The following is a 25063-nucleotide window of genomic DNA, read 5'->3' as shown; positions in this document are numbered from 1 at the left end:
CAAGCCCAAACTTACAACAAAATTTTTGTGTGATTCAGGGAAACTGCAGTGAGATTCATTCCCCCTCCCCCCCTTCTCTATTATAAGTTTACCTTGTGGTTTAAGATGTTGAATAGAAAATATTCTGATAACCCAGGATTGTTTCTGTGTCTATCCATCTTCCTGAAGGATAGACTGAATGTATTGAATTTTTTTAGGTAGTGAAGCTAAGCAAATAAATATTCTCCTCATAAGAATAAAGAACAGTTGATGTCATATTTTTTTCAAGAAGAGAATAGAACTATTTACTTGCAGCTGAAATGTGCAATCCCTAATTCTACAGAGATATTAAAAAAGATAATTCTTTTTTCTGAGGAAGCTGCTTAGCTTTGAAATGAGTGTTGTCTGAGAGCATTGACTTTTCAAAAATAATGAACTGTCCACGCAGCTCATGTTTTTAGGAGCCAGGAAATAACAATGGAAAGATGATGCTAGAAATAATCCAAGATAGTAGCATTAAAATTGACTGAAGAACAATACTAGACTTTTATTTCTTAGAAATAGTAAGAGCAGTCTAATGTATTGTTCATAGAATAATACTAAGGGCTGGACCCTTGACTTTCACCCTAGAAATTTCATAGGATTAACATTTTGCAACAATCTACTTGGGTTTCCTGTACTTATAATTTAGGTCAGGTAGCTAGATAGTAATTCAGGGTGATTTTACTCAGGGATTTATAAAAAAATGTTTACCTGTAAGTTTGTTACCCATAAGGGTATAGTGCTGGTTCCATTCTAAAATTAAATAAAAACTGTTTTTATCTGTAATTCAAGTTATTTCAATAACATGAATAACACTTAATGAAGTTCAGTTTTGAGTTTTTTGTGGGCTTCAATTAAACTATATTATTTAAATCTGTTTCTTCACTACCTAAGAGATTTGGGAAAACTCATTTGAAAACAGATACAGATTCCTAATTCTGCATAATTGAGCTCCTATGTTATCGATAATATGAGGGAGGCCAACTGCAGAAGCAATCTTTCCCAGATTTCCATCTCTTTTAAGGCTTTTTTAGAAGGGAACTTTTTTGGTATGTTATTCTTAGCTACATTTTACAAAGTGATTATAGTGTGCTGAAGGATCTGCCTTTTCCTCCAGAATGTATTGATCTTAACTTTTTGGAAAATATTATTCCCTGTGTTGGTTATGATGACACAGTGGACAGTTGCTAAATCAAGAACAGCAATAAAGCAGTTTCTGAATTCTAAGGTTCTGTGGATGTGTGTAGTGCTTGAAAGCAGCAATATCTTCAGTGGGGGTACACATGGACTTAAACCGAGTTTTGCTTATGGGCTGGAGAATAGCACAGGCTTTGGTGCTATGTTATAAAACGTTTTCTGTGTAGTTTTCAGATCTTAGATGCTTACATGATCCTCACTCCTTTGATACTGTGGTCTCAAAATGTACCCTCCTCAGGAATTCCTAAGAGGTGGGAAAATTCAGGTGATGACTGTTGTGAGTCGTAAGAAGCCCCAAGTTAGAAGAGAAAGTGATTTGTCCAAGGTAATGCAGCTTCTCTGTGATAGGAAGCAACTGAAGCAGTGTCTCAACTTGTGGCACATTTTCCCTCTTTAGTCACTTCTGGCTTACTCCATTTTCTCCAGAAAAGAGAAGAAGAGGAAAGACAGAAAGGTGAGGAGCTAATCAGGCAGCAGGAAGAAATCCGGGCAAAGGAGCTGTACCTGAGCCTCAAGCAAGCTCAGCAGCACAGTCAGCACAGCGACGATGACCAGGAGTGGGAAGAACAGTGTGAGTAAAGCTGCCTTCACAGCATTCCTGTATTTCTGAAAGCAGATAGAAGGACACTTGCAGAATGGAAAAGGTGTGGCTCTTCTACCTAGAGCAATACAAAATGCTGTATTATTTTGGTGGAAATTGCCAGCTTAAAATTACAAATAGAAGTTTTGGATTTCTTCCTGAATCTGTGCCAATGCCTTATAGAGATTTAGTGTACAATGACTGAGATAATTAAATTCTGTCTAATGTACTTAATTAAAAGTTTTGGCTTAGTAATAATAACTAAGGGCACAGTTATTTTGACAGCTTGTCCTCAGCTATCTTTGAAGTGATAAAATCTGTCTTCATCAGTATTTTAATTGCTTCCATATGGTAGTGGGGTGAAGCTATAAAATCAATGCTGAAATTCACTTAATTCCAAAATATTACAGTAAATCATACTTAGATTGTTGCTCTAAAAAAAAATCACCTGATGATGATCTCATTCTATGGAAGTACTGTTCCTTTTTAGATAGCCTGAAATTCTTTATCAATATAATAATTGTGATTAATTTCAGTTTTTTTTGTGTGATTTTTAAAAGTATATAAGGAACAGAGCAACTATATTATTATATAGATCTATACGTTAATACTGTAGGTAAGTGAAGGTCCACATTATGAATAAATTTCAAAATATACAATTAGTTTATTTTATGGCTTTAGTCATCACTTCATTAATTCTTGAGGACTAATTACTGAAGAGCTATTACCTGGAATTGATCTGATAATGAATCATTCTGTACAAGATGAATTAAATCTTTATGATATACTGATGCCATTTTCCAAGCTCATAATAGGGTATGTTAATTTTGATCAATAAAACCTCTGCATATTACACTGTCAATAAAGATAAAGTAATTATTTTCTGGAGAATGATCTAAATTCAGGTGTACATGTTTATATGGAAAGAAAAACTAACTTTCTGTATTTTGGGTATATGAGAGTAAAATGAGTTGAGGAAAAAGTATCCCTTTAGTTCTGCAGAAAATCAGCATCAGCTGGCAACCCAGCATAGAAAATGGTATTATTGTACTTTAGGATTATTTTGATGTTATAAAAGAAAAAAAATATATTTCAATCATAATGTTAAAATAAAAAAATAATCCAGGTTACCTTTACATTGAAATAAAGCAAAATACTACAAACACTACTAAAACCAGGTATCATTTTCTTAATATTGCATTAATGAGGTAACTGATGTTTTAAATGGTTGCCTCTGTTTTCTTGAGGAATACTGTTTGTGCAGGGATAGACATCAAAAATGCAGAATAATAGAATAATTATGGGAGAAGGGAGGGAAAAAAATGAATAAGCTTCAAGTTCTGTAATGACATTTTTGGTCTGTTAAAACACTTGTGAATGCATCACTTGCTGGTGTCGATAGTCTGCCATCAGTACTTTTTCTTGTGAAAGCTCTGGGGTGTTCTGTATGTTCTGGAGGAATTCTATCACCTCTGTCTGTGTGCCTCAGTACCTGCAGGCCTGTCCCCTCAGCCGGAGGGTGGCTGAGAGGAGCTCAGGTGGCTCAGAGCTGCTGAGCCTGGTCACCAGCAGCTGGGCTGTCAAAGCAGAGCAAAAGCTCAGCACCTTCTTTGCTGCTGCTGGGTTTGCAGCCTGCTGTAAATTCTGTGCTGCCAGAGTTATGCTGTTAGCAGTAATTGATTTAGCATTAAACGAGCTGCAGACTAATGACTAGAGTGCACCATATCCTTGTTTATCCTCTTATGCTTATCTCAGTGTCTCAATTTGTCCCCGTTGGTTTGAGGGCTCAGAACCGTGCTCCATTAGCAAATGGGTGTAACAACTGAAGATAGGAAGATGCAGTGTTTAGTGCCTTATCTGAGTTCAGTTGTTGGCTGGTTTAGACTGTGCTATTGAACTTTGCACTGAGTTTCCTCAGGTATATTAACATCTTCAATTTCCTTAACTTTACTGCAGGAGCCAAAATGTGCAGCAGATAGTCAGTAAGAAATATTTGGAAGTGGGAAAATCTGAAATTGCTATGAAATGAATTAATACTTCAGGTTCACCAGATTTTTCTTTTTTTATTTCAGTTGCAGATTTTTTTCTTTTCATGGCAATCCTTCCATTTTTTTCTGCAAGTATTCCTGTGGGGCACTGAGAGGAAATTTAGTAAAGTTAGGCAAAGCTGTCTACGAGTCAGCTTTTCTAAGTAGTAAGTAAATACATGAATGCATAAAGAGAATTACAGGAAGATGTAATATTTACATTTTTTGCCACTACAAACCTGCAGTAGAGACCATATTGTCTATTAGGAACAAGGCCAGGCTCCTTTGGGTCTAACCTTCTTGAAGTGAGCCCTGCCCTGTTTCACAGAGCCAGGGCTCAGTGCTGCAGGGGAGCAGTAGTGCTAGAGCAGGTACTGGGGAGAGGAATGTAGCAATGATATCGATGACACTGCTACTTAGCTTAGTAGATGGAATTCAGAATGTGATGGGGATTCATCTCTGCTCATCACATTATCCCTCAGCTGTATACTGCCAAGGCAATAAGCAAAGTGGTGCTAATATTAGTTTGTTGTTCAGTTCAGTTTGCTTCTGCTGTTTGCCAAAGAGCAATAATGGTCCGTAGAACTACTGTATTAACTGAAATACTTGATTTTAGGGCTTTTAATGTACTAAATAACAAATGTAGAATAACTTGGGAAATCGGTGCTAAAAGGGAAAAGTGATGTTGTAAAAGAAATTACACACTGATTTCATATAAAAGATATGTATTGGGGTATTTTAGAGGGCAGTTGTATGTTAGTAAGTTGAGCAGGGATATTGGTTGGCAAGTGAAAAGATGAATAGTGGAAGACTTATTCAGAGAGTCTACTGTTCAAAATGCTGATTTTTGAAACTGAAAAACAAAACTAAACTTGGATAGCAGAGGGTATATATTTTCATTAGTTTTGGACATTTCTGTGTGCTGTCCCATTTTTAGATTTCTAGTTTATTTATGATGTCTCTTTGAGAAAGCAAAAAAAGAATCTGTGAAACATGATAGAAAAAGCTGTAGCACAAATATTAATCTGATTGAATATTTTAAAAGGCATTCTGTTAATATGCTTACAAAGCCCTGCAAACTGCATCAGGCAGGGAAGTGCTCAGATAGCATCTGACCAGCTTTATTCATCTCCAGAAAAAAAATTTCCAGTAAAAAGTGAGTTGATCTATTCTTTTGCTTTTCCCCAAGCACCTACTTTTGGTCTCTCTTGGAAGAAGGATACCAGGCTGACTCATTATAGCTTCTTTTATATTTTTGTATGTTTATGTTCTTCTACCAATGTGTCTATGAATTTATTTTTGCCTAACTTTTAAAGGAATTCATTGTGTATTTATGTTCCCCAACAACTCAAATGTGTTTACTGGCGGGAGAATTGATAAAATGCTGAATTTGAAAGTGAGTGGTCCCCAGTTTAGCTATGCATTAACTAAGCAAGTGCTCAACCTTGCATATATGTGCCCTCTGAACTCCAACAGGTCTCACAGTGCATTGTTGAATAGAAATGAGATTATTCATGTACTTTCAGATAAGATTGCTGAACTGAAGCCATATTGCAGAGTATTTGTGGGAAGTTATATTTTCCACTTAGAAAAGGGAAAAAAACACTGTGTGATTTGTATGTGCACTTCAGAAAATCTGAAGGTTGAATTTTATGTATTAGTAATTTTGAATAGCTCATAAACAAGCTTCCAAGAATTTTTAACAAGGGGAAAGCTTAAACAAAAAAAAATTATGATGGATATTCATAGCATAGTTTGGGTTTTTTAGCTTTCACATATCTGACTGTAAATCAAAAAGAGATTGATTTAGAAAATAGAGCATAAAAAATGGAGAGGTCTTAATCTTTCACAAATTATTTTATCAAGTACAGCTGCAGCACAGCATGAATTAATCCTCATCTATATCAAAACTTAGGTACTAGAACTTTGCTGGACTGCAATAGGGATTTCTCAATCCTAAGAAAATATAGAAGTAAAAAGCACCTTAAGTTAGCATAGAGAAATAATAGATTCTCATGAACTGTTCATGAAAACAAGGCAAAGCCAAGCCAACCCTTTGAGGACCCAAAGAGCCCCTGCATACCCAGCTTTGTGCTTTGCTCTTTGCTGTTAAGAGGCTGTTCATGCTGCATGTCACAGAGGCATGTTTGAGCTATTCATATCTAGTAATGACAACCAGATAATGATGGCAGTATGGACCAGTCTTGGATGCATTTGCCAGTTTTCCAGGAGGGCTTGGTCACCCAGTTTTGGCCCGCTGTGCTGAGGCTGCAATCATAATGGTACACACCTCTCTGGGCAGCACAGGCATTTCTACACAAGCTCCAGTTCCAGGAGGGCAGAAATGTCTTCATTTTATGAGCACTGGAGGATGTAACTGTTGTTGGTACCACCAACACAAGAAGAGAAAACCAGTCATGGAGGTGGTCTTACAGGACCTGGCTCAACTGTAGATCTCACATGGGCTTGGCAAATTCCTAATTTCCCCACCTTGTCAGTCCTTACATTATTCCATTATAGAAAAGAAAGATGTAAAAGTATGTAAATTATTATTTGTAGTAATTCTTTATGCTAGACATATGGTGTTACGGTGATTCAGTGCTTTTAGGGTTTTTTCTAGATATCTAATCTCCCCACTGAGACTATTGACTGACTACACTACTAGTGTTTTCCATAGGGGTCATGCCAGAAGTAAATTACTGTAAAAGCTAAGAAAATGTGTCTGTTTCTCCTTAACTCAGTACTAGAAGTCCTGACTACTTTTGCTTTCTTGTTACCAGAAAGGTTTTGATATGTCTTAAAATACAAGTAATGTAGAATTTTGGCTTCTTCTATCTTAAAATATTTGTGCTAGACTTGATGCAGACATAAAGTTCTCCCTCCTAGTGAGATGGTTCAAAGCCATAAAGAAAAATATGAATTGTAATGAAATTCTATTATAAGAAAAACCTTGTACAAAAATACATCCAGATTTATCTTCAGATTCTAAGTGACTTTCTCAAGATAGATAAATTTGTGGGAAGTGTCAGTATGGGAAGATGGTTCATGTGGTATATATATCATTTTGTCTGGGGTGTAGTGAAAAACTTTTCTGTAGATTCCTGACTGTGATGGATTTATCCCCAATACTATTTCTAGTCACCAAACATGGTTATTGATGCTAGTGACTTTGATTATTTTCTCAAAAAGCCCCTTGACCAATCAGAGATTAAAAGAAACTTAGGATAACTTAGGAGCACAGGTCCATGGTTGAAGCTGTACTAGACAACTTCTAAAGGTAGAGGAAAGAGGATGATGTTTTTGGGAGTAACTACAAGGATGGGGGATAGGGAGTCCAGTAATGAGAAAAATGTATTAAGTGATCCTATGCATCCCTATGGTTAGTTAATTCAGATATCTCCACAGGGAAATTTCAATAAAAATTCTTCATAACATGAAAGAGATGATTCTGTCTATAAAATCTCAATATCTATATGCAGCCTTCCCCATCCTTATGTGTACACAGACAAACACACACAAGTATGGGTACGTATATACAAATTTAAACACACATACATACATGTATATGTCTGCATAGAGAGGGCTGCAGGTCATACTTTCAAAAGGTTTTCTGGATATTGATATTTAACAGTTGCAAACTGCTGCCTCAGCTCATACATATATGATAAGGGGTACTAAAGTTTGATATAAGTTTGTGATAAAAAGCACTAAAGTCTGGGAAAATGTAGTCTGGATCACTGACTTCTGATGGTACAGATTTGTTGGCTGGAAAAAATACAACAGGAATGACTGTTGGAAAGAGTGCCTATTATAGAAGAAAGAGGGGCATGAAGGGACTTGCCTATCTCATTGCCAGGCAGCCTATACATCAGTAGAAGAGTCCCAGAAAGCTCCAGGCAGTCTGCCCTCAATCTGGATATCGTGATGGTGGCAAACAGCTAAGGGTTTCTAGATGTCTTGCAAAGTTGCATCACATTCTTTTTCCTTTCTGTCTCTCCTTGTGCTGCAAATACAAAGTGCATCTTTAAAGTGACCATTACTGAGTGGCTTTATAGGGGATAAATCACAGAAATACTGGGCCACTGAAGTGCTATATCTAAATGACATTATCTACCCTTAAAAATAATGATCTCTAAGATAAATAGTGAAGTCTGTTATTTGTATTTCCTCTGATGTGCATTTGTTTGTTACTGTGTTTAGCCAAACTGCAGGGTATGTAGTTAAGTGAAACTGAAATCCTGCCAGTTGTATACATGTGAAACATCTATGACTCGTTTATTATGCTATCTTGATGAGCTTTTAGTCCTGCATATCTTTCTGCTTATGATAATATTATATAATTCCAAGCTGAAAGGTGTTTTCCATTTACCTCATTTGCCCACAAGGTTTTATTTAATTTCATTTGGCTTTGAGTGCTTTTATTTCTTGATTCCATTAAACCGTCTTAAAATTTGGGAGTTAAATCCAGTTATACTTCAGCTTGCTTTAAATTGGGAGTGTAAACCAGAGGGATGCAAGCAAACTAATGAAATGCAGCTGTCTGGTATTATATCATGCATTCCTAGTCACAGGTACAGTCATGGGGGAGCAGGAAATGGAGTGTTCACTTTATGAACTGCGTATGATCTAAGCCAGGATAGTCATGGTAGGATTGGTAATTGCTACTGGAGGCCATAGCCGGCTTCTTTAATATTTGCTTCACTGCATGTTAAAGGTTTGTTTTGCACTGGAATAATTTGCCTGCCTGCAGTTATTTGTGACTCAGAAACATCATCCAAATGGGGCTTGAGGCACCAGAAAAGAGCTGATAGATGACAAATATTTACAGTCGAATTCTTGGTGCATTTAAGTTATACCATGTCAAAGACAGAATTGTTGGAATATTAACTTTAAAATGAAGAAGCTTTAGTGAAAGATGCCTGAGTCACAGTGGCTAGAGCAGCAGTCTCATTTCAGGTTACAGAAATGGGTAACTACCTGGTCAATGCCATGGTTACCTGTGTATTAATCTTCCAGTACAAGTTCTGGTTGTCCATATACAATTTCAGAGACTGAAGTGTGAGGCAGCCCCATCCATAGCATCAACATGCCCTTTCCAATGGATGTTAATTTATCCATTGTTACTGAAACCATTTTTAGACTGCAAATTTCAAGTTGGAAATGTCTGTGACTATAAGTACCATGACAAAGATAGCATATGCCTTTCAGAAAGCAAACAGCATTGACAAAGTGCAACCTACATGTCAGTTTTTGTAATGGCAAATTTTGGGATTGACCCTTCAATTCTAGTTATGTTTGTAGTGGCCAAGAGCACTGTTAGGCACAGACATAATTTAAAGCAGTAATTAACATCCTTTCTTGAAACATAGAACTTGGTGCACTTCCAGGGGAAAAGATGTCCCCAAGCAGAATTTCTCTTATTACAGCCAAAAGAAGTGTCTGATTTAATCACAGTATGTAGAGGCTCAGTTATTGCCAGTAGTGGTCAGATATTGATAATTTTGGCCTTCTTCTAGAAGTGTTCTTGTGTGTGAAGCATCAGGGAAGACATCCAGTTATCTGCCTTCTGTAATGTGTCACAATTTATACATTTTAAAAATCAGTTTATGTAGGAATAAGGGCACTAAACTGCTTTGTAAGCAGAGGGCTAAATGGCTGTTTGAATTTCTAAATGTCTCCTCCTGTTCATTCGGCCCAGTGCGCCGCTCCAAGGCTGCCGACGAGGAGAGGAGCCACAAGGCGCGCAGGGCGCGGGACGAATACCGCCGGCAGTCCCTGCGCGCCATCCAGAAGGGAAGAGTGGCTGGCCTGAGTCATCTGTTCCAGGGGACAAACCTGAGCAATGACCAGGAGATCAAACCAAACAACAGTGCGAGTCCTTTGCTGCCTCCTGTAACGTCCAGGTTGGTTTGTGCTGGAGTGGTTTTGAAAGTTTTCTGTTGGGTTGCTCCTTCTCCAATCCTTACCATTTCAACAAGCTATTCTGCAGGTTTTGTTAGTCCTCAGTCTTGCTATTTCCTGATGATCAGAAAAAAGAACGTTTAAAGGAAAAGAAAAACACATTTAATGCCAACTAAATGTCATTTACCTTCAGGCTGATTTCTTAGAATTCACACAGAGATGACTCCTCAAGAAGACAGTATGAAATCAGTATGCGAGGCTGAAGTCAAATGGACAGATTCTTAGGCAAGTCTTAAGCCTCAAGCCTAAAACTGCCTGCTGCTTAACAGCTGCTATTTTTTTTTTTTTTTTTTAACAGAAAGCAGTCCTAAGCTTCAGAGGCTTTTTTTTTTTTTTTTTTTTTTCAGGCAAAGCCAAGTATCTTTGGTGTTTATTAATCTTTACTTTGACAATTTAGGGAGCACAATTAATCACAAGAGAGGAGAAGAATTCAAACTGGAGGATGATTCCTACTAACTAAAACACATAGAAAGTAGTAGAAAGAGTAATATAGTCTGTCAAGTAGAGAATGCAGAGGAAACATAAAAGTTTAAACTAAACATTCCATCTATTCTGCTTAGTGGTTCCTGTTTGCAGACACAGTGTATTATAGCTGATACTGATTTAGAGTTTTTTGCCAGTAAAAAGGAATATACTCAAGAAAAAAGAATTGCTTGTCAATATTTACATTGGAATAAAAAATGAGGTGGAAAAGGGAAGTTGACTGAAATGTCCATTGTGGCAAATTTGGTTTTCAATTTAAGTTATGTAGGAAAATGTTTAAGGTGACATTACAAATATAAAAATCATGATACTGTGACTTCCAAAAAAGCAGAAAGTAAATTAAAAAAATTTTAAAACGTTGAAGTTGTTCAGTGAGTTATACTGAGCAGAAGTTATGCTCACCATTTTGCAGCTGTGTTTTGTAAATATGTAAAAAGAGACTATTATTTATGCAGTCCCCTGTTTTCATACACTGCTGGTGCTCTGTCTTTGCTTGCAGCAGCATCTGGGAGCGTCCTTCTCGGCCCTTCTCCCGAGACGTCATCATTCGCTGGTTCAAGGAGGAGCAGATCCCTCGGCGGGCCGGCTTTGAGAGGAACACCAACAGGATTGCTCAGTGGTTCCATGGTAATTCCCTGATCTCTCATTTTGTGTATAACAAAGCTGTGAGCATCTGCTCGGGAAATTCATCTTGCCAGCTTCCATCCCAAAAAGCAAAGTCTACTGACATGGCGAAACCGAGTGCCTGTTAAAACAAGACTTTTGCATCTTTCCTACTATTAGTATATGATTTTGTTTTTACTAATTAACTAGACTAATTTGGGACTCATATCACCAAAGCTTTTTTCAGGGCTATTTTGGCCAAAATATATTTGCTGCAAATTAGCAAGTCAAGCGAGAGTAGTGGGACCAAGACAGGGTGAGAAGTACTCTAAAATTAAGTGGCAAATGGTGGCACAGTGATATGGTATGTGGATGAGTGACATTCAAGTTTTGATTTATCTGATTTGCAAGAATTAGTTGAACTCATATATTTTTAATCATTTGTTTACTTTACTTTATAAACTGGGGGAGCATTTTCTATTTCTTGCTTTTTTTTGCAAACAAAAATTATTAATTTTTTTTTCCTCAAAAATAATTGAGAGTGTATAATTTTAGGCAGTTTTCCTGAAATGGGACAGGTGCAGATCCAAAATTTGCTGTCTTATATGCTGGAGTTGCTAACATCTCTGAGACTTTTGCTTTGTATAGCATTCGCAATGCAGCTGAACCTTTGATATAAAATTCACAGCTAAGATGTCTTATTTTCATAGGTACTAGCAGTGATCTTTATATTCAGTATTCTTAGACATGAAAAAAAAGAGTTCTGGTTTAATAGCTGACATAATTGAGGGACCAGCAAAATTTAAAAGTTAAATATCTTTTTTCTTTTTTTCATTGCTGCTTTTAATGAGTCTATTGCTTTGTTCAAAGTGCTAAGCTGACCCTCATCTGATTCATGATTCTCTAAGGCTAATATGAAGATGTGTGGGTGCTCTGAAGTGAGTAAGGCAAGGAAGATTTCGGAATAAGTTTTCAGAATAGTGTTTCATATATTTCAGGTTTCTGTTTATAATACACAAATCCTTATGTGTTAAAAGACATCAACAAACTGCTATTTTCATTGGCTTAATTGGTCCAAGACACTGAAGTCAGTCATGTATAGCTTGTAAATTCTAAATACTTTAATTTCTTATGAACAGTGATGCAGACAGTGTTGTTTGTTTCCTTAGGGAGGACATTTGGTGTGGTTGCTTTCTGAGAGACAAACTAATTAAAATTTCATTTGTGGACATTTGCCAGAAGTGCTTCCAACCAGGATTTTTCTGTATGATCCAATGATAAATGTTTTCCCTGTGTGTGGGAAGGTTGCATCCATATAAATTCATGTGAGAAGTTACAAACATAATTTATGCTTAAAGTTAAGGAGATATCTGGGCTTGAGCCAATGCATGTGCAGTCTTTCTACTAATTTTGCTGGCCTTTGGATTAGTTTGTTAATTACTGAAAGAATTGAGACATTCATGATCATTCTTTAATTTCTCAGGTCAGGCTCTTCATATCTTGAGAAACTGAATGCAATGACTTACAAAAGTGAGCAAAGTACCTAATTTTTCCTTCTCTCACCCAAAGAGCTGACAAAGACAATAAAGTTACATTCCCAGCCTAAAGCTCAGTAGTTTTCTTTGCAGGGACTCTTTAGTGAGTTCTGTTTTAGTACCTATTTGCTGCATGAGTTGTTTTGGCTTTTGCAGCTCTGGTCAGATTAATTGTTACAATTGTAAATTGTGAACAACTCAGCTGCCTTGCAACTCTTCTGCAGTGGTGGAATCTAAACAGGTTACTACAGGTGCAATAATTAGTGCTTGGTTGTGTAATCTGGTGTCTGTGTTACAGTTTGTATGGGCACAAACTCTGAGGAAAACCAAACAAACAGAATCACAGAGTAGGAAGGGACCCGCAAGGATTATCAAGTCTGACTCCTGGGCCTCCTGTTATTTTGTATAGTATTCAGGGATCCAGGATACATTATGAATTATTTTTGTCTGTGAACAAATGTACAGTAGAATATATTTGACTTGTATAAGAAATTGGCAGTACAAATGAAAGCCATTCAGCAAAGCCCAGAATTACAGCTGACAACTCAAGCCACAGGGTCACCTCAAGCATCTCTCACAACAGGTATAATCAGGTCCTTCACATCCTTGAGCAACTTCTGTATTTTACTATATCTCAGTTTTGGACCATAAAATGGGAGTTTAATATTCTGCCTCACGTTAAGGGTTTTTTGAATGCAATGCACTAAGAAAGCTATTGCAGCAGTACTGAAAAAGTAGATAACAGTTTGTTACAGAATTACATGTTTTTTGCCAGGGTCAGTAGAGCTTGGCTTGCCTGCTTTGACTGTCAGGCTGTTCAGCTTTTTAGCTGAAGTTAAGCATTAGTTGATTCACTGTCTTCAAACTGTACTGTGGACATATAACTTATTCTAGTTATGCAGAGATGAAGCTTTGAGACAGATGTGTGTAGCTAAAGTAGCAAAGTACAAATCATAATGCAAATGTCTTTATCCTCATATATTTGGCTTATTTTCCACTTTAAGTCATCAAAACAATCTGGATTCCATTTAAAAATACACATTGTCTGGGGCATTTTCATGGTACATGAAACACGGTAACATATGGCATGTTTAATGTACCTGAAGTTTTCCTTTTGTCTTCATTTGAAGAATCACTACAAAATGTTTCATTTGAAGCAGGGCAGTAAAATCTGTAGTAACAAAAGATCTTTCAAATCAGAACATTTCTTTTTTTATTCACAAAAAGTTTCTTCTTAAATAAATATCAACTTCAACTTCATCCATCTCTATTTGTCTCTTGGAATTATCATCAGTTATCTAAATTCCAGCAGATGTTTTTAGGTCATTTAAAATAGGCTTTACTATTTTCTTCATTAAAAAATTTGACGTGTTAAGGATACAAATTGTAACATAAAGCTGAATTCTGGATTTAAATTCAATTGTTTTTTGCTCTGTTTGAATAATAGATCCCTGCCAAAACCCAATTAATTCGCCTTCCAATCTAGAATGATTTTCTTAAGTTCGCAAAGAAAAAAAAATACATATCTATTTTCAAATGTTTTATGTAAATTAAACCCAACTTCAATTCTGTCCTAAATCATAAAATTATTATATGATCTTTACTTCATTTGGGTTGTGAAGCAATGAACTTTTTTTTTTTAAAGCAGCTTATGCCCACTTTGTGGCCACAGTGCTCAAAGCTCAATTCTCAAACGATTAAAATAAAGAAGAATCAGAGCCAGTGATTAAACTATCCCCAGGACTGTCCTGGGATTTAATGTAATCAGAGTCTATTTCTTTTGTATTGTGTAATATTTGCCTTAGGTTTGAGTGAAAAGAAATATTATTTAATTTTTTTGACTATGAAAACTAAGAAATTGGTCTAATATTTAATTAAAGGTAAATTCTGTACAGTGTGATAACCAGAAAGTTAATAATTGTATTCTAATTTCCTACCTGCTAACTGATGAGTATAAGCATATGAATCAAACTTTTATGGGCATCCTAATGTTGTTTCAAGTTGTATGACAGGTTTAGGTTAATTTGAATTAAGAGCATTCTTTGCCACAATTCCAGTTGCAGATATGCTTTGATCCAGGAAAGTAAATTGGTGTTTAGGATAGGAGAGCTGTCTCTCAAACAGAAAAGGTCCCTGTAGGACCCTTGCCAAGTAAGGGGAAAGTTAGCAGTGCTCCCTATAGGCTGAAGAGTTCTGCCAAGCTATCACAGGCATTAGCAAGTTGTAGTTTTCAGTTTATTGCAGGCATAAGACACATATGGATAGAGTTCCTTATGGCAACAAAACTAAAGACCCTTCCTCCCCTAAGGGTGAAATGCTGGTGGCTAAAATATATATTATTTCCATTTTTGCTCTTTCATTTGTCCTTTAACCTTTCTAATCTTTCTTTTGTGCTTGCAATCTGCTTCAGCACTTTTTTTTCTCCCATTCCAATTACTTTGTCAGCTGTTATTTTTGATAGCTTTGATATTTTTAACTTCATATGTTAGACTGTTCACCCTTATATACTTTGATCTACATTTTTGTTATTTTCTATTCAGAATATAGGGGTGTTGGTCTTTGCAGAGGGTGTTGATCTTGAAATATTTAGTTGGGAGCCATGTTTTATGATTGTTTCTGTTTTTACACAATATAACAGTATTCTCTCAGGTGTGTAGTGGGCATAATAAAGAATTTATACATTGTCTGTCTGTGGGTGGCTGTGAGCTTCTTTCCCAAGCATCTGCTGCAGCACTATCAGATCTCCACTTGCCTTCGGGTTAACAGGAAAGTTCAGAGGCTGATATCACAGGTCTGGAAACGTGACGCAGTTGTCCTAAAGGCTGTACCTTTCAAATGTAATTGCAGGAGCATTGGTGCTATTGTGGAGAACCATTTCACCACGGGGAGTCTGAGTGGTGGAGCAGTTAAGGGAGTGGGGAGCTGTGGAGGAGCTGATCAGAGCAAATCTAAGGATGGATTGAAAGAATGCTGAGAGATGCAGAAGTTGAATAATCGCTGAGGTCAAGAGAGCCAGGGAAGAAAATTTTCAGTTTACCAGGAAAGTGTTGCAAACGTGTTTACAGATCAAGGTTTAACATCAGATGGCTAATGCTGTTGTCAGGAAGAAACTTGTTTTCAAGAGGAAAATCTAGCACAACAAAAGAGTGATAATGATAATCAGGTGTTCTCAGTAAAGGAGATATTTTTGAAAGTCTACTTTAAAAAGTGTGCATATAGACTATTTGTTTAAGTAAACTGAGCCCTAGGGGTCTGAGATTTTTTTATCTTCTAGAATTGTAGCTGATAATAGAAAGATACAAAGTTTTTTGAACATCTCCTGAATTCACCGAGAGCTTTTCACTGTCTTCCACGGGACTAAAGGATGCTAAAAAAAAAAAAAAAAAAAAAAGTTATGTGCCTATGTGCAAGGCTTGGTTTCTAAATGTTCTGTGGCTGGGAAATATCTGTAATGGGATCAGAGAATTCCTGACTCAAATGAAAATTGTGAACATCAATGTACCTGTTGCATACATTTGCAGGATAGATCCAGTTCTCTAATTATGCAAATAAGAAGGAGAAGTGAGATTAAAAAAAGAGGTTACAGAATATAAAAATTTATTTTGAACAATTGTCTGGGAAAGATTAAAGATAAGAGATACTTTCAAGATGATAGATTTAGAAGAGATTATGTCTTACTTCCTTTATTAAAAAGGTAGAGTTCTCTGTTCTCTGCCAGTCAGTTCTCAGAGAGGATGGACACAGTTGTGATCAGCAGTTCAAATATCTGTAGGCTTTGTGGCTTGAGGCTGCTGCAGGAATACAGCCAGGTCAACACAGGCTGCCAAATATTGCCACCTGGTTGGCTTTGTGCAAAACAAGTTATGCCACAGTCAATTAGTATCAATCAGCATCCCCAGTCTGTGTAGTTTTCTCAGAAAACTTAGGTAGGAATTGAAGATTGTTGGGAATCTTGGCAGGAAGAAAAGATATGGAATAAATTTGGACTCCAAATTACACTCTCATCACATAAGGCTACATTAGAAAATGTGTTGAGAAGTCCAATTAAGCCTGAGTGGGAAGGCATGCTCAGCTGGCACCTCTGCTGTCCCATCCTGTGGTTACACAGAGCACAGGAGTTTCCAAGGCTCTTTAGTCCTGTGCTTTCCCCCACTGCTGAACTGAGGCACAGAATGCCTCAGTGGTGCTGCAGGATGAATGAGAGCCCTCTGGTGTATGATACAGAGGGGTTGCTAAATCCTCTGTGAGGCTGGAAAATCTGTCTTGCATTTGAAGGACTGAGGATGGGCTCGCGTTGAGTTTATACCATTGCCTTTAAACAGTAACACTATTGTAATTTTACTTCAGAATTATTACAAAGTGGTAATTTTTATAACCTACATGCACAGGTTTTAATGCAGCATCAGTTTGTCCTTGCAGTTTTGTATATATTCTTTATATGGGTGGATGATATGAGCATGACCGCTGTTATTAGAGTCATGATAATCTCTTTTACTTCCTGTGAGATGGAACATTCTTTTTTCTGTATTTTCTGAACATATTCTTATCAAATATTTACTGGACATTCTGATAGTATTTTTCAAAGATCACACAAGCATTTGGAGTTAAGTGTTGAAGTCCTGTGGTGGATTCTGGTACTTGAATATTTTTCTCCTAAGTCAGACCCATAACATGAAAAAACCCAAACTCTTCCTCAGCCTCAATTCAGCTCTCAGCTTCTTTTTTAAGAAAAGAGAGGTGTTTCTCTGTTTTCTGAGAAATAATATGATCCTTTACAGACTAATTCATTCCACTTAGGTCATAATGATTGTTTCAGTCTGTTAGTTCTTTTGAAGGCTTTGGAATTGTTTTTCTTACACCATTAGAGTTCCAAAGTGTCTATGCAGACAGGTTATTAGCAAACAAAATAAATGTTTTAGATTCATGGCTCCTCTTGGAAAGGAGCAAAGTATCAAAGTGGGGTAATGTGAGCTGTAACACGCTGCAAGGAGAAAGGAAGCACAAAAGAACAGCAGGGAAATTGTAGAATGAGGCAGTTTAATAATTAATGTAAATAGGCTAATTGCTAATGTGAAATGAGTTTTCTTATTCTTTTACAATACATTGTCCTTCTTGACTACTTTTTAACTGGAAGCTATATTCTAAAGATTTGGCACATTCTGAAGATAGTGGGAACGAATTTTTCTTAGCAGGTATGGTAGACACTTAAAATGAGAGATAATAAAGAACATGTGAACACAAAGGGGAAACAGGTGTGGTGTGCTAACAGTTTCACTGACACAAACAGGTCAGGTACAGAGCCCAGACAGTGCAGGGTTAGTTGAAAATAATATTTTTTAAAAAGAGGCTTTTCAAGTTTGTATCAGGCAGTCCTTTGCATAAGTGAAGAATATTGAGCAACTTTTTAAGAGAGTTTACTCCCAAGTGAATTTAATGAAAAAATATTGAAAATCAAATTTCTTTACATTTTGAAATTTCTTTACATTTACATTTCTTTACATTTACACCTTCCCCTTTCACTTAAAACACTTTTAAAATTTTCTTCTCCATCTGCTACTGTTAGAGCATGCCATTATGAGCAATTATGATTTTGTTTAGTAAGCCATCATGGTAGCTTACAGTATTTATCTGTATTTTTTCCCTACAGTTCTGTCTCCATTTTGAGTTGGTTTGGGTGTGAGTACATTTCTCTGTTACTGCACCTTCTTCAGGCTTTATCACATTACATAAAACAAAGAGAGGTGTTTCTGGACAGAAAGCTCTGCTGTTAGTGCTTAGATATGAAGAATCATTTATAAAAACCGTGTGATATAAGAGCAAGGGTTATTTGGAAGAAATCATATGTAAGGACATAAAAGTCACAGTTTACACAACATAATGAGTGTTACACACAAGTAAAAAGCCCAGACATCTACAGAGGTTGCTTATAGTAAGACTGGAAGGGATTATGATTATTTGATGATGACCAAAGCAAATGCAGAAGGCCTTATGCATCTGCCCAGAAGCCTGAATCTGAGCAGTGGTACCATTTTACAGGGGCTGTGGTCTGTTCCTTAGCTGCTGGACCATGCTTTCTCCTTCCAGTGGCATTGTGGATGTGTCAGCTGGAGTTTATCCATGCACAAGGCACTTTCAGATATCAGTCTCTACCAGCACAAAACATTCAGCTCATACTGTGCACCTTTAATGCTGTGTCTGTTTGTTTCCTGATCATTCTCCCTAGCATACCACAGGTATCCTGTGCAGAACCTTGTTAGTCCTGGATGAATTGCTCATATCCTGCTTATTGTTAGTCTATATCTAAGCGTCTATCAGCCATGCCTGCAGCTCTTGCTCCTTTGCCTGCACACTTACAAGAATGTGCTTTCTCTTTCACAGGCTTCTCTATATGTTTTCATCAGCTTACAGACAGACTGAGTTGTATTTATTATTTTATCTATTTAAAGCCCAGCAAACACTTGCAGACCTGAGGTCAGTAAATTTCCCTGATTTCCCAGAAGCTGGATGCCTTATTGGTCCTTCTTCTAGCTCTGCTAAGCATTGAACCTGCAGTCCTATTGATCCAGCCTCAAGGGAAAAGATTACAAGTTAATATTTTTTCAGCTCCTCTGAAGTAATACTGTTTTCCTGCTAAGCAAAGACAACTCTCTCCAACAGGGCACCAGCAGGTATTGTGTGTAGTCATGCAGGGGGGAAAGCGTGGGGCTGAGTGAAAATTTGTTGCTGGTTTAGCTTAATTCCAGTTCACCCAGCTAGAAGATCATGACCTCACTTTGATACTTGAACTGCTTTTCCTGCAGGAGGTAAACAGTAGGAGATGGTAGAGAAAGAAAGGGAAGGGATTTCTGTGATTGCAAGCAACTAACCTGTGTGTGTCACTGCACCGTGTGCTGCTGGCATGGAGGCAGAATGGGGTGGAGTGAGGGAGACAGAAATTTGCCTTTCCCTTGCAAACATTAAGGGAATGACAGCTTCCTTTCCTTTTCAATTTCAGAAAGGTCAGTTCTTCCTTCTTCTCCTGGCCTTTCGGTGAATGGGATTGTCAAATCACAAACTCACAACTCTTTTGAATAGGAAAAACTCCAAAAGAGCCATGCAGGTTGGCACACTGATTGGCACTGGCTCTGACAGCTTCAGACCCTAGCTCTCTATCCAAGATTAACATCTATAATAAAATACACAAGTGTTCTTAATCCACAGTGGAGAGGACTCAGATCTAAATTATATGTAATTCCATGGGCCATTGTGCCACGGCTGCTACCGCTGCTTTCCACAAACACAGCATGGACCTTTCATGAGTGCATGTGGCTATTATAAATTAATTGCAATATGCTTGAAAAAAGGAATCTTTTTGACTTAAAGTGTGCTATAAACATTTATAGGTACTCAGTCCAAAGTACAAGAAAGTAGTAGTTCATTACTCACAGGACAGAACTCCCTCTCCTATTTTCTCTCTTAACCATGCTACTGTTTACAGGGTGGTGACAGAAGCTTTATGAACCTAGATGGTGGGAGGAACAAATTATTCTGCACAGCTGCTGTATGAGTTCAGGTCCTTTTATTATGTTTCATTTATGAAATTTAGTGTAAATGAAAGATACTTAATTCCAAACTTTTTATTAAAAAATTAAGTCAAAATTTGTGCCTGCTTCTGTTTATAACTTTTTCAGTACTTGAGATGAAGTTGGTTCCTCCATTGAAGTAATTTCTGTTTCTGAGTAGTGGCTTCAAGCCCCTCATTCAGATTACCCTGCTGTGAGTTTGAGCCTAGCTACTAACTCACACACTTTAGCTCTACTGCTGGTAGGAAATTAGGCAATTTAATGCCTGGTTTTTGGTGGCTTAACTGAGAACTGTGTCAGACCCCAGGGGATGTCCAGAACTGGGTCACTGTCAGAGCTGCACGTGGCTACTACACTGCCACTTGCTAGGTGTGAAATTTTTACTATCCCAATGTTGTTCTCATTTGACTCTCAATAGTGCTTCAGTATCTGGTTCACTTTATTGAGTGATTAAAGGTAACTTTTCCCCCTGAGGAACACTACAAGAAATCAATGTTCAAGAATGCTGCAAGCAGCTAGAAAGCACTGTAATTAACAAAGTTAGCCTAAGGTTCCCAAATCTAGCCACGTGTGAGAAGAAAAATTAGTTATCAATATTATGCCTAGATTTACTTTGAGCTAAAGAAGTACAGTTTCTTAAGCAGTTACAGAAAATGCTTTGTAGAAATCTATCTGGACCTGCTGTTTTAATTTGAATATGGGAAATGACTCCAGATATACCATGATTTAAATTTGTACTCCTTTTAGCAATAAAAATTCTAATAATTACTTGATTAAAAAAACATGTAGAACGATTTCTTTTGGGATCAATGATGTCATCTGGAAGCTTCTCACAGATAAAAATAGATTTCAGATTGCTAATGTACCTAACAAATAAATGCATTCTTAAACTTTACACAAGGGGAATATATTTAAGGAAAAAACCATTTTCCTTCACCTAAGAGAAAAGCATGTAAAGAAAAGAACACAGTATATTTTCTGCCTAGTTACCTGTGGAAACATTCAGCTGTAAAATTTGAATTTTCCAGGGCTCCATATCAACTGTGGCTTTTGTTTTTCTCCTCCTTTTGAGTGAGCGCTGCTGACACTATGATTTACTAGTACACTTGTCATTTAGGTTTATGGAAAATGTGTCTTGACAGCTTCTTCAACACTCTTGAGATTATAGCATTCTAGGTGAGCTGTAAGATATATGTGCTTTTAAAGACCATTATGAGCATGTGTATGTGGTTATATGATCAGGGTTTTGTACTTTTTGGCTCTATTAATTTAATTATCAAAAGGAGAAGAGTTCATCAGTAGTTTTTCATTGCGGGCTGTACTTTTTGTTAAAAACTGAAGGTAAAAGCAAACTGAGAATGCACTCCACTGCTTTTCTTCTGTCTTAATTCATGGCCAAGAACACTATGAGTAAAGCTTCCTTGCTTTGTACTCATGCATTGCTGTGGTTGCACCGTGTGACTGCCTTTATCAGCTGGTATCTACTCAGGGTATTCATGAGAGGCTATAAACTGGGCCAAATCTGTGTCTCTTCTCTAGGGTCTTCCTGAAATTAAGAGTTTCACCTAGGAGCATGCAGCAACCCTCAGCTGTGTCATGAGGCACATGGAAGCACAACACATGGAGAAAGGGCCCCGGGATCTAAAAGCCAATCCTTGCTGCTTGGAGTCAAACTAGAGGTCTAAAGAATCTTGTTGGATGCAAACAGAATCCAAATGTAACTTCCATGTAGTCAGATAAAAAGCATAGATACGTCAATACAAATCAGTATCAATATGTAAAGGCCGGTGGAAAACATTAGCAACACTAGCAAGTTAGCAGCTTCTCAGGGGCTGTAGTGTAATATTTTGTTTACTACCATGTAACTTAATTATCTTCTAGACATTTCAGTGTCTGTTCATTGGGCAAATGCTTTTACAGTGAGGCCACTGAATTAATGAAGTTTTATTCATAATGCATTCCCTGTGTACTGAATAGCAAATCAATATTAGCATAAAAAAAGCCATTTAACCTAGCAATGTAGCAGGAAGGCTCCCAAAGAAGGCTCTGAACATTCAAAATGCTCAAAAAGCATGATCAGCCTGGGTATCACCTCTCTGTTAGTAACCAGTAGAATTACAAAACCTTTCCTACCCACATGTATTTTGTATTGCACTATTCAAGACATTTGTTCCCAGCAATTTGACATGTGACTAAGCCTTACTAAGCATGGGTGTCTGTGGAGAGCTTTGGGTTCCAGTTTACACACAAGCAGATTTTGAATATCTAAGAGTCATTACTCATGTCAACATTTTATTTTGCTCTTTTATTGAAGTTATTGTGAAGCTTTGTTTTAGGTAGAACTGCAGATTAATTGCCTTTGTTTATGGAAAGTAATTGAAGTATTCATTCAGAGATGGATCATAAAGGAAATTATTTGAATCTACCTGCTAGTCTAAAGCCAATGCAGTTGTCTTCCTCTTTATAAACACTAACATAGTAACTTTTCTTCAGTGTTCTAAAATGTGCTTTCATTCAATACATCTAATTTATTTTTTTTTAAGATTTTTCCTAAACAGGACTAAGATATATACCCTGTTTGTCTGAAGCTGTAGTCTATATTTTGGTTGTGTTGCTACATCCAAGTAAAACATGTGAAACCTCTAATAAAGTGAGTAAGTTCAGTTTCTAAGTCCAAATTTGAAGTGTTGGGATTTATCTTAATTCAACAAATTTATGAAAAACTGGAATTTGTATTGAAAATGTTCTTAAATATTCTTTGTTTTTATAATGAAAATATTCTATTGCTTTTATACAAGACATATTGAAAAACTTTATAACAATGTGAAGAAGGAAAGAATGCCTAAGAATTACCTTTTTCTAAAATTATTTTTCTATTTTTCTAGAGATGTGCTTGAGGAAGTGGCACTGTTGTTTTTCTCTGAGTTTTAATCACTAAGAATTGCAGGCTTTTTGTAATCTGGCTCATGACTGAATGCACTGTTTTTCCCTCCAGTTTTTGGTTGTTGGTTTTTTGTTTTTACTTTTTGTGTGTGTTTGTGTGGGTGGGTTTTTGTTTTGCTTTGGTGGGTTTTGTTAATGCTTTATGGATATGATCTGATAAAGGCAGGGATACTCATAAAATGTAGTGTTATAGACACATCTGCTTTGTTTTTGTTTGCCTTTTTATAGTTTGTGTCATGTGGCTGCCATGATTTCAGAATATTCTTGTCCATTTTTCTGCTTTTCATTTGACGGATGAAATTTGCCAGTAGCTTCCTATCCTAAGCAATTAATTCCTTTTCTGCATTTGGTAAATACAGTTACTCTCCTTCCTATCCATTACAGCTATGGCAACAATGGCACAGGGAACAGCACTAGGACTTAATGTTGCTGTCTTGTTAATTTGGATAGAAAATCAGAGCATGTTACAATTCTAAGTAATTTATTGCTATTATTATTAGAAAGCTTTTTGGCAGCTGATTATCTCAGTCCAATCTGTGTGGATATAGGCCTGATATTTTAATTCTTCTTTATTTTTTGTACTTAATTACATGATGGAAAAATGGGTATAATGGGTCAAAACCTGCCTGAGAATAAGTGGTTGCACAGCACACAAGGCCCTAGCTGTTTTGCCAGAGTTTATGTTGATTTATTATATAATTTATTCAGGATAATATCAACCACAGTGTAAATATTATGAAATCCACTGGTGCTGAATTAAACCCTGTTTTCCTCTACAAGTGGTATACTCATAATAGAACATACAGATGGTGGGGTAATGTCCTGCTTTTGGCTGGGATGGAGCTCATTTTTTCTTAGCCCACAGCAGCCTTTTTAAATGAATGCTCATTATTTACTGTCTCTTTTATACATCTGTAAATGTGGCTGTGTTTTAGAGCAGATTACAAAAAGGAGCCAATCTGCATTGAAAACTTAAATGTTTGTGTGCCTAAGCAGCCAAGTATTCACAATTCACAGGTATCAAAATTAACTTATGTATCAATACTGAAAGACTGTTAATGAGAAAATATATATTTGGTGGTAGTATATAGTATTTTTCTTATGTCAAAATTATTTGAAGGCAAAAAGAAGCATCTTACTAAGAAACATCAATATATTAAATGTGTAGTGCAGAAGCAGAACCTGGTGCTAACATAAGGAAATATATATGTATATCCATTAGCATTTTAATTTTTTAAATAGTGATTATGGATTTACACGTCCTGTAAAGTAACTTCAGTCAGTAATGCTTATTTCAGAGATAGGAAAATATGTAGCTGTTTTAAAAGACTGCACAGCTGAAGTTTTGTGCTTGAATTGTCTTTCTTGTTGAGATTAAACACCTATAGATTTGCAAGTACAAGTATTTCTTCTGACACTGTTTTTAAAGAAAATCCTGGTGGTTAAATGTGCCTATAGGCTTGAGAGAAGAAAGATGCTGCAAGTAAATAAAAGTCTAAGGAGGTGTGTTTTTTTCCAGAACAATCCCTGAGACTGACAGTAGTTTTAACACTTGCAGTTTTCCACCCTTGTCTTCCACTTGCAGGCAGTGGGAAATGGAAACATTTCCATGCACCGAGTGAGCAGTGGGTCGAGTTCCAAATGCAGCTTGCACAGCAAGTCAGGGAACTGGCACTCTCTTCTCATTGTGATGCCTTCAGTGGGTGAAGTGTTCAGCCACTGCTGATTTTGAATTGCAAATCATTTCTGCTCTTATATATTTCTTCAAATTATTTTTTACAGGAGCCTTTGATTCCAGAAAGAATTACCCCCAGCTTCACAAACTTTCCTCAGTCTCTGTGTGTTCAGAACTGTGCCCCCATGCTGCCTACATCAGCCAGTGCTGGGCTCTGAGATCTCTGCAGGAAGGTCATCCCAGCCAAGGGTACTTAGCAGCAGTGCTGCTCCATGCACTGTTCTTGCCTTTGGTCCATGTGTTCTCCCTGGAGTGTCAGCAGGCAGTGCTGCCTTGGAATGACTTGTATAAAGCCAGGAAGGTTCTACTAAGAGACTACTTTAATTCCTCTACTTTGCCTTTTTGCAGAAATCCAAAGTAAACAAAAAGCTCACTGTGGGATTTCTTGTGTTTTGTGCAATTGGTTTGGTAAAAGC

The 25063-nt window shown here is 36.9% G+C and overlaps 1 protein-coding gene across 1 annotated transcript in view; it reads left to right on the top strand.

Moving 5' to 3' along the window:
• SH2D4B (SH2 domain containing 4B) overlaps window positions 1-25063 on the top strand; it is a 68063-nt gene that overhangs the window by 24685 nt on the left and 18315 nt on the right. Inside the window, exons 4-6 of the mRNA XM_030275863.4 lie at window positions 1645-1789; window positions 9524-9728; window positions 10769-10896. Coding sequence (XP_030131723.1) covers window positions 1645-1789; window positions 9524-9728; window positions 10769-10896 — 478 coding nt within the window. The remainder of the gene's footprint in view (window positions 1-1644; window positions 1790-9523; window positions 9729-10768; window positions 10897-25063) is intronic.

Source organism: Taeniopygia guttata, chromosome 6, assembly GCF_048771995.1.
Source record: "Taeniopygia guttata chromosome 6, bTaeGut7.mat, whole genome shotgun sequence".
Lineage (NCBI taxonomy): Eukaryota > Metazoa > Chordata > Aves > Passeriformes > Estrildidae > Taeniopygia > Taeniopygia guttata.
Note: the sequence above shows the minus strand (reverse complement) of the source record. Positions and strands in the feature narration are given on the sequence as shown.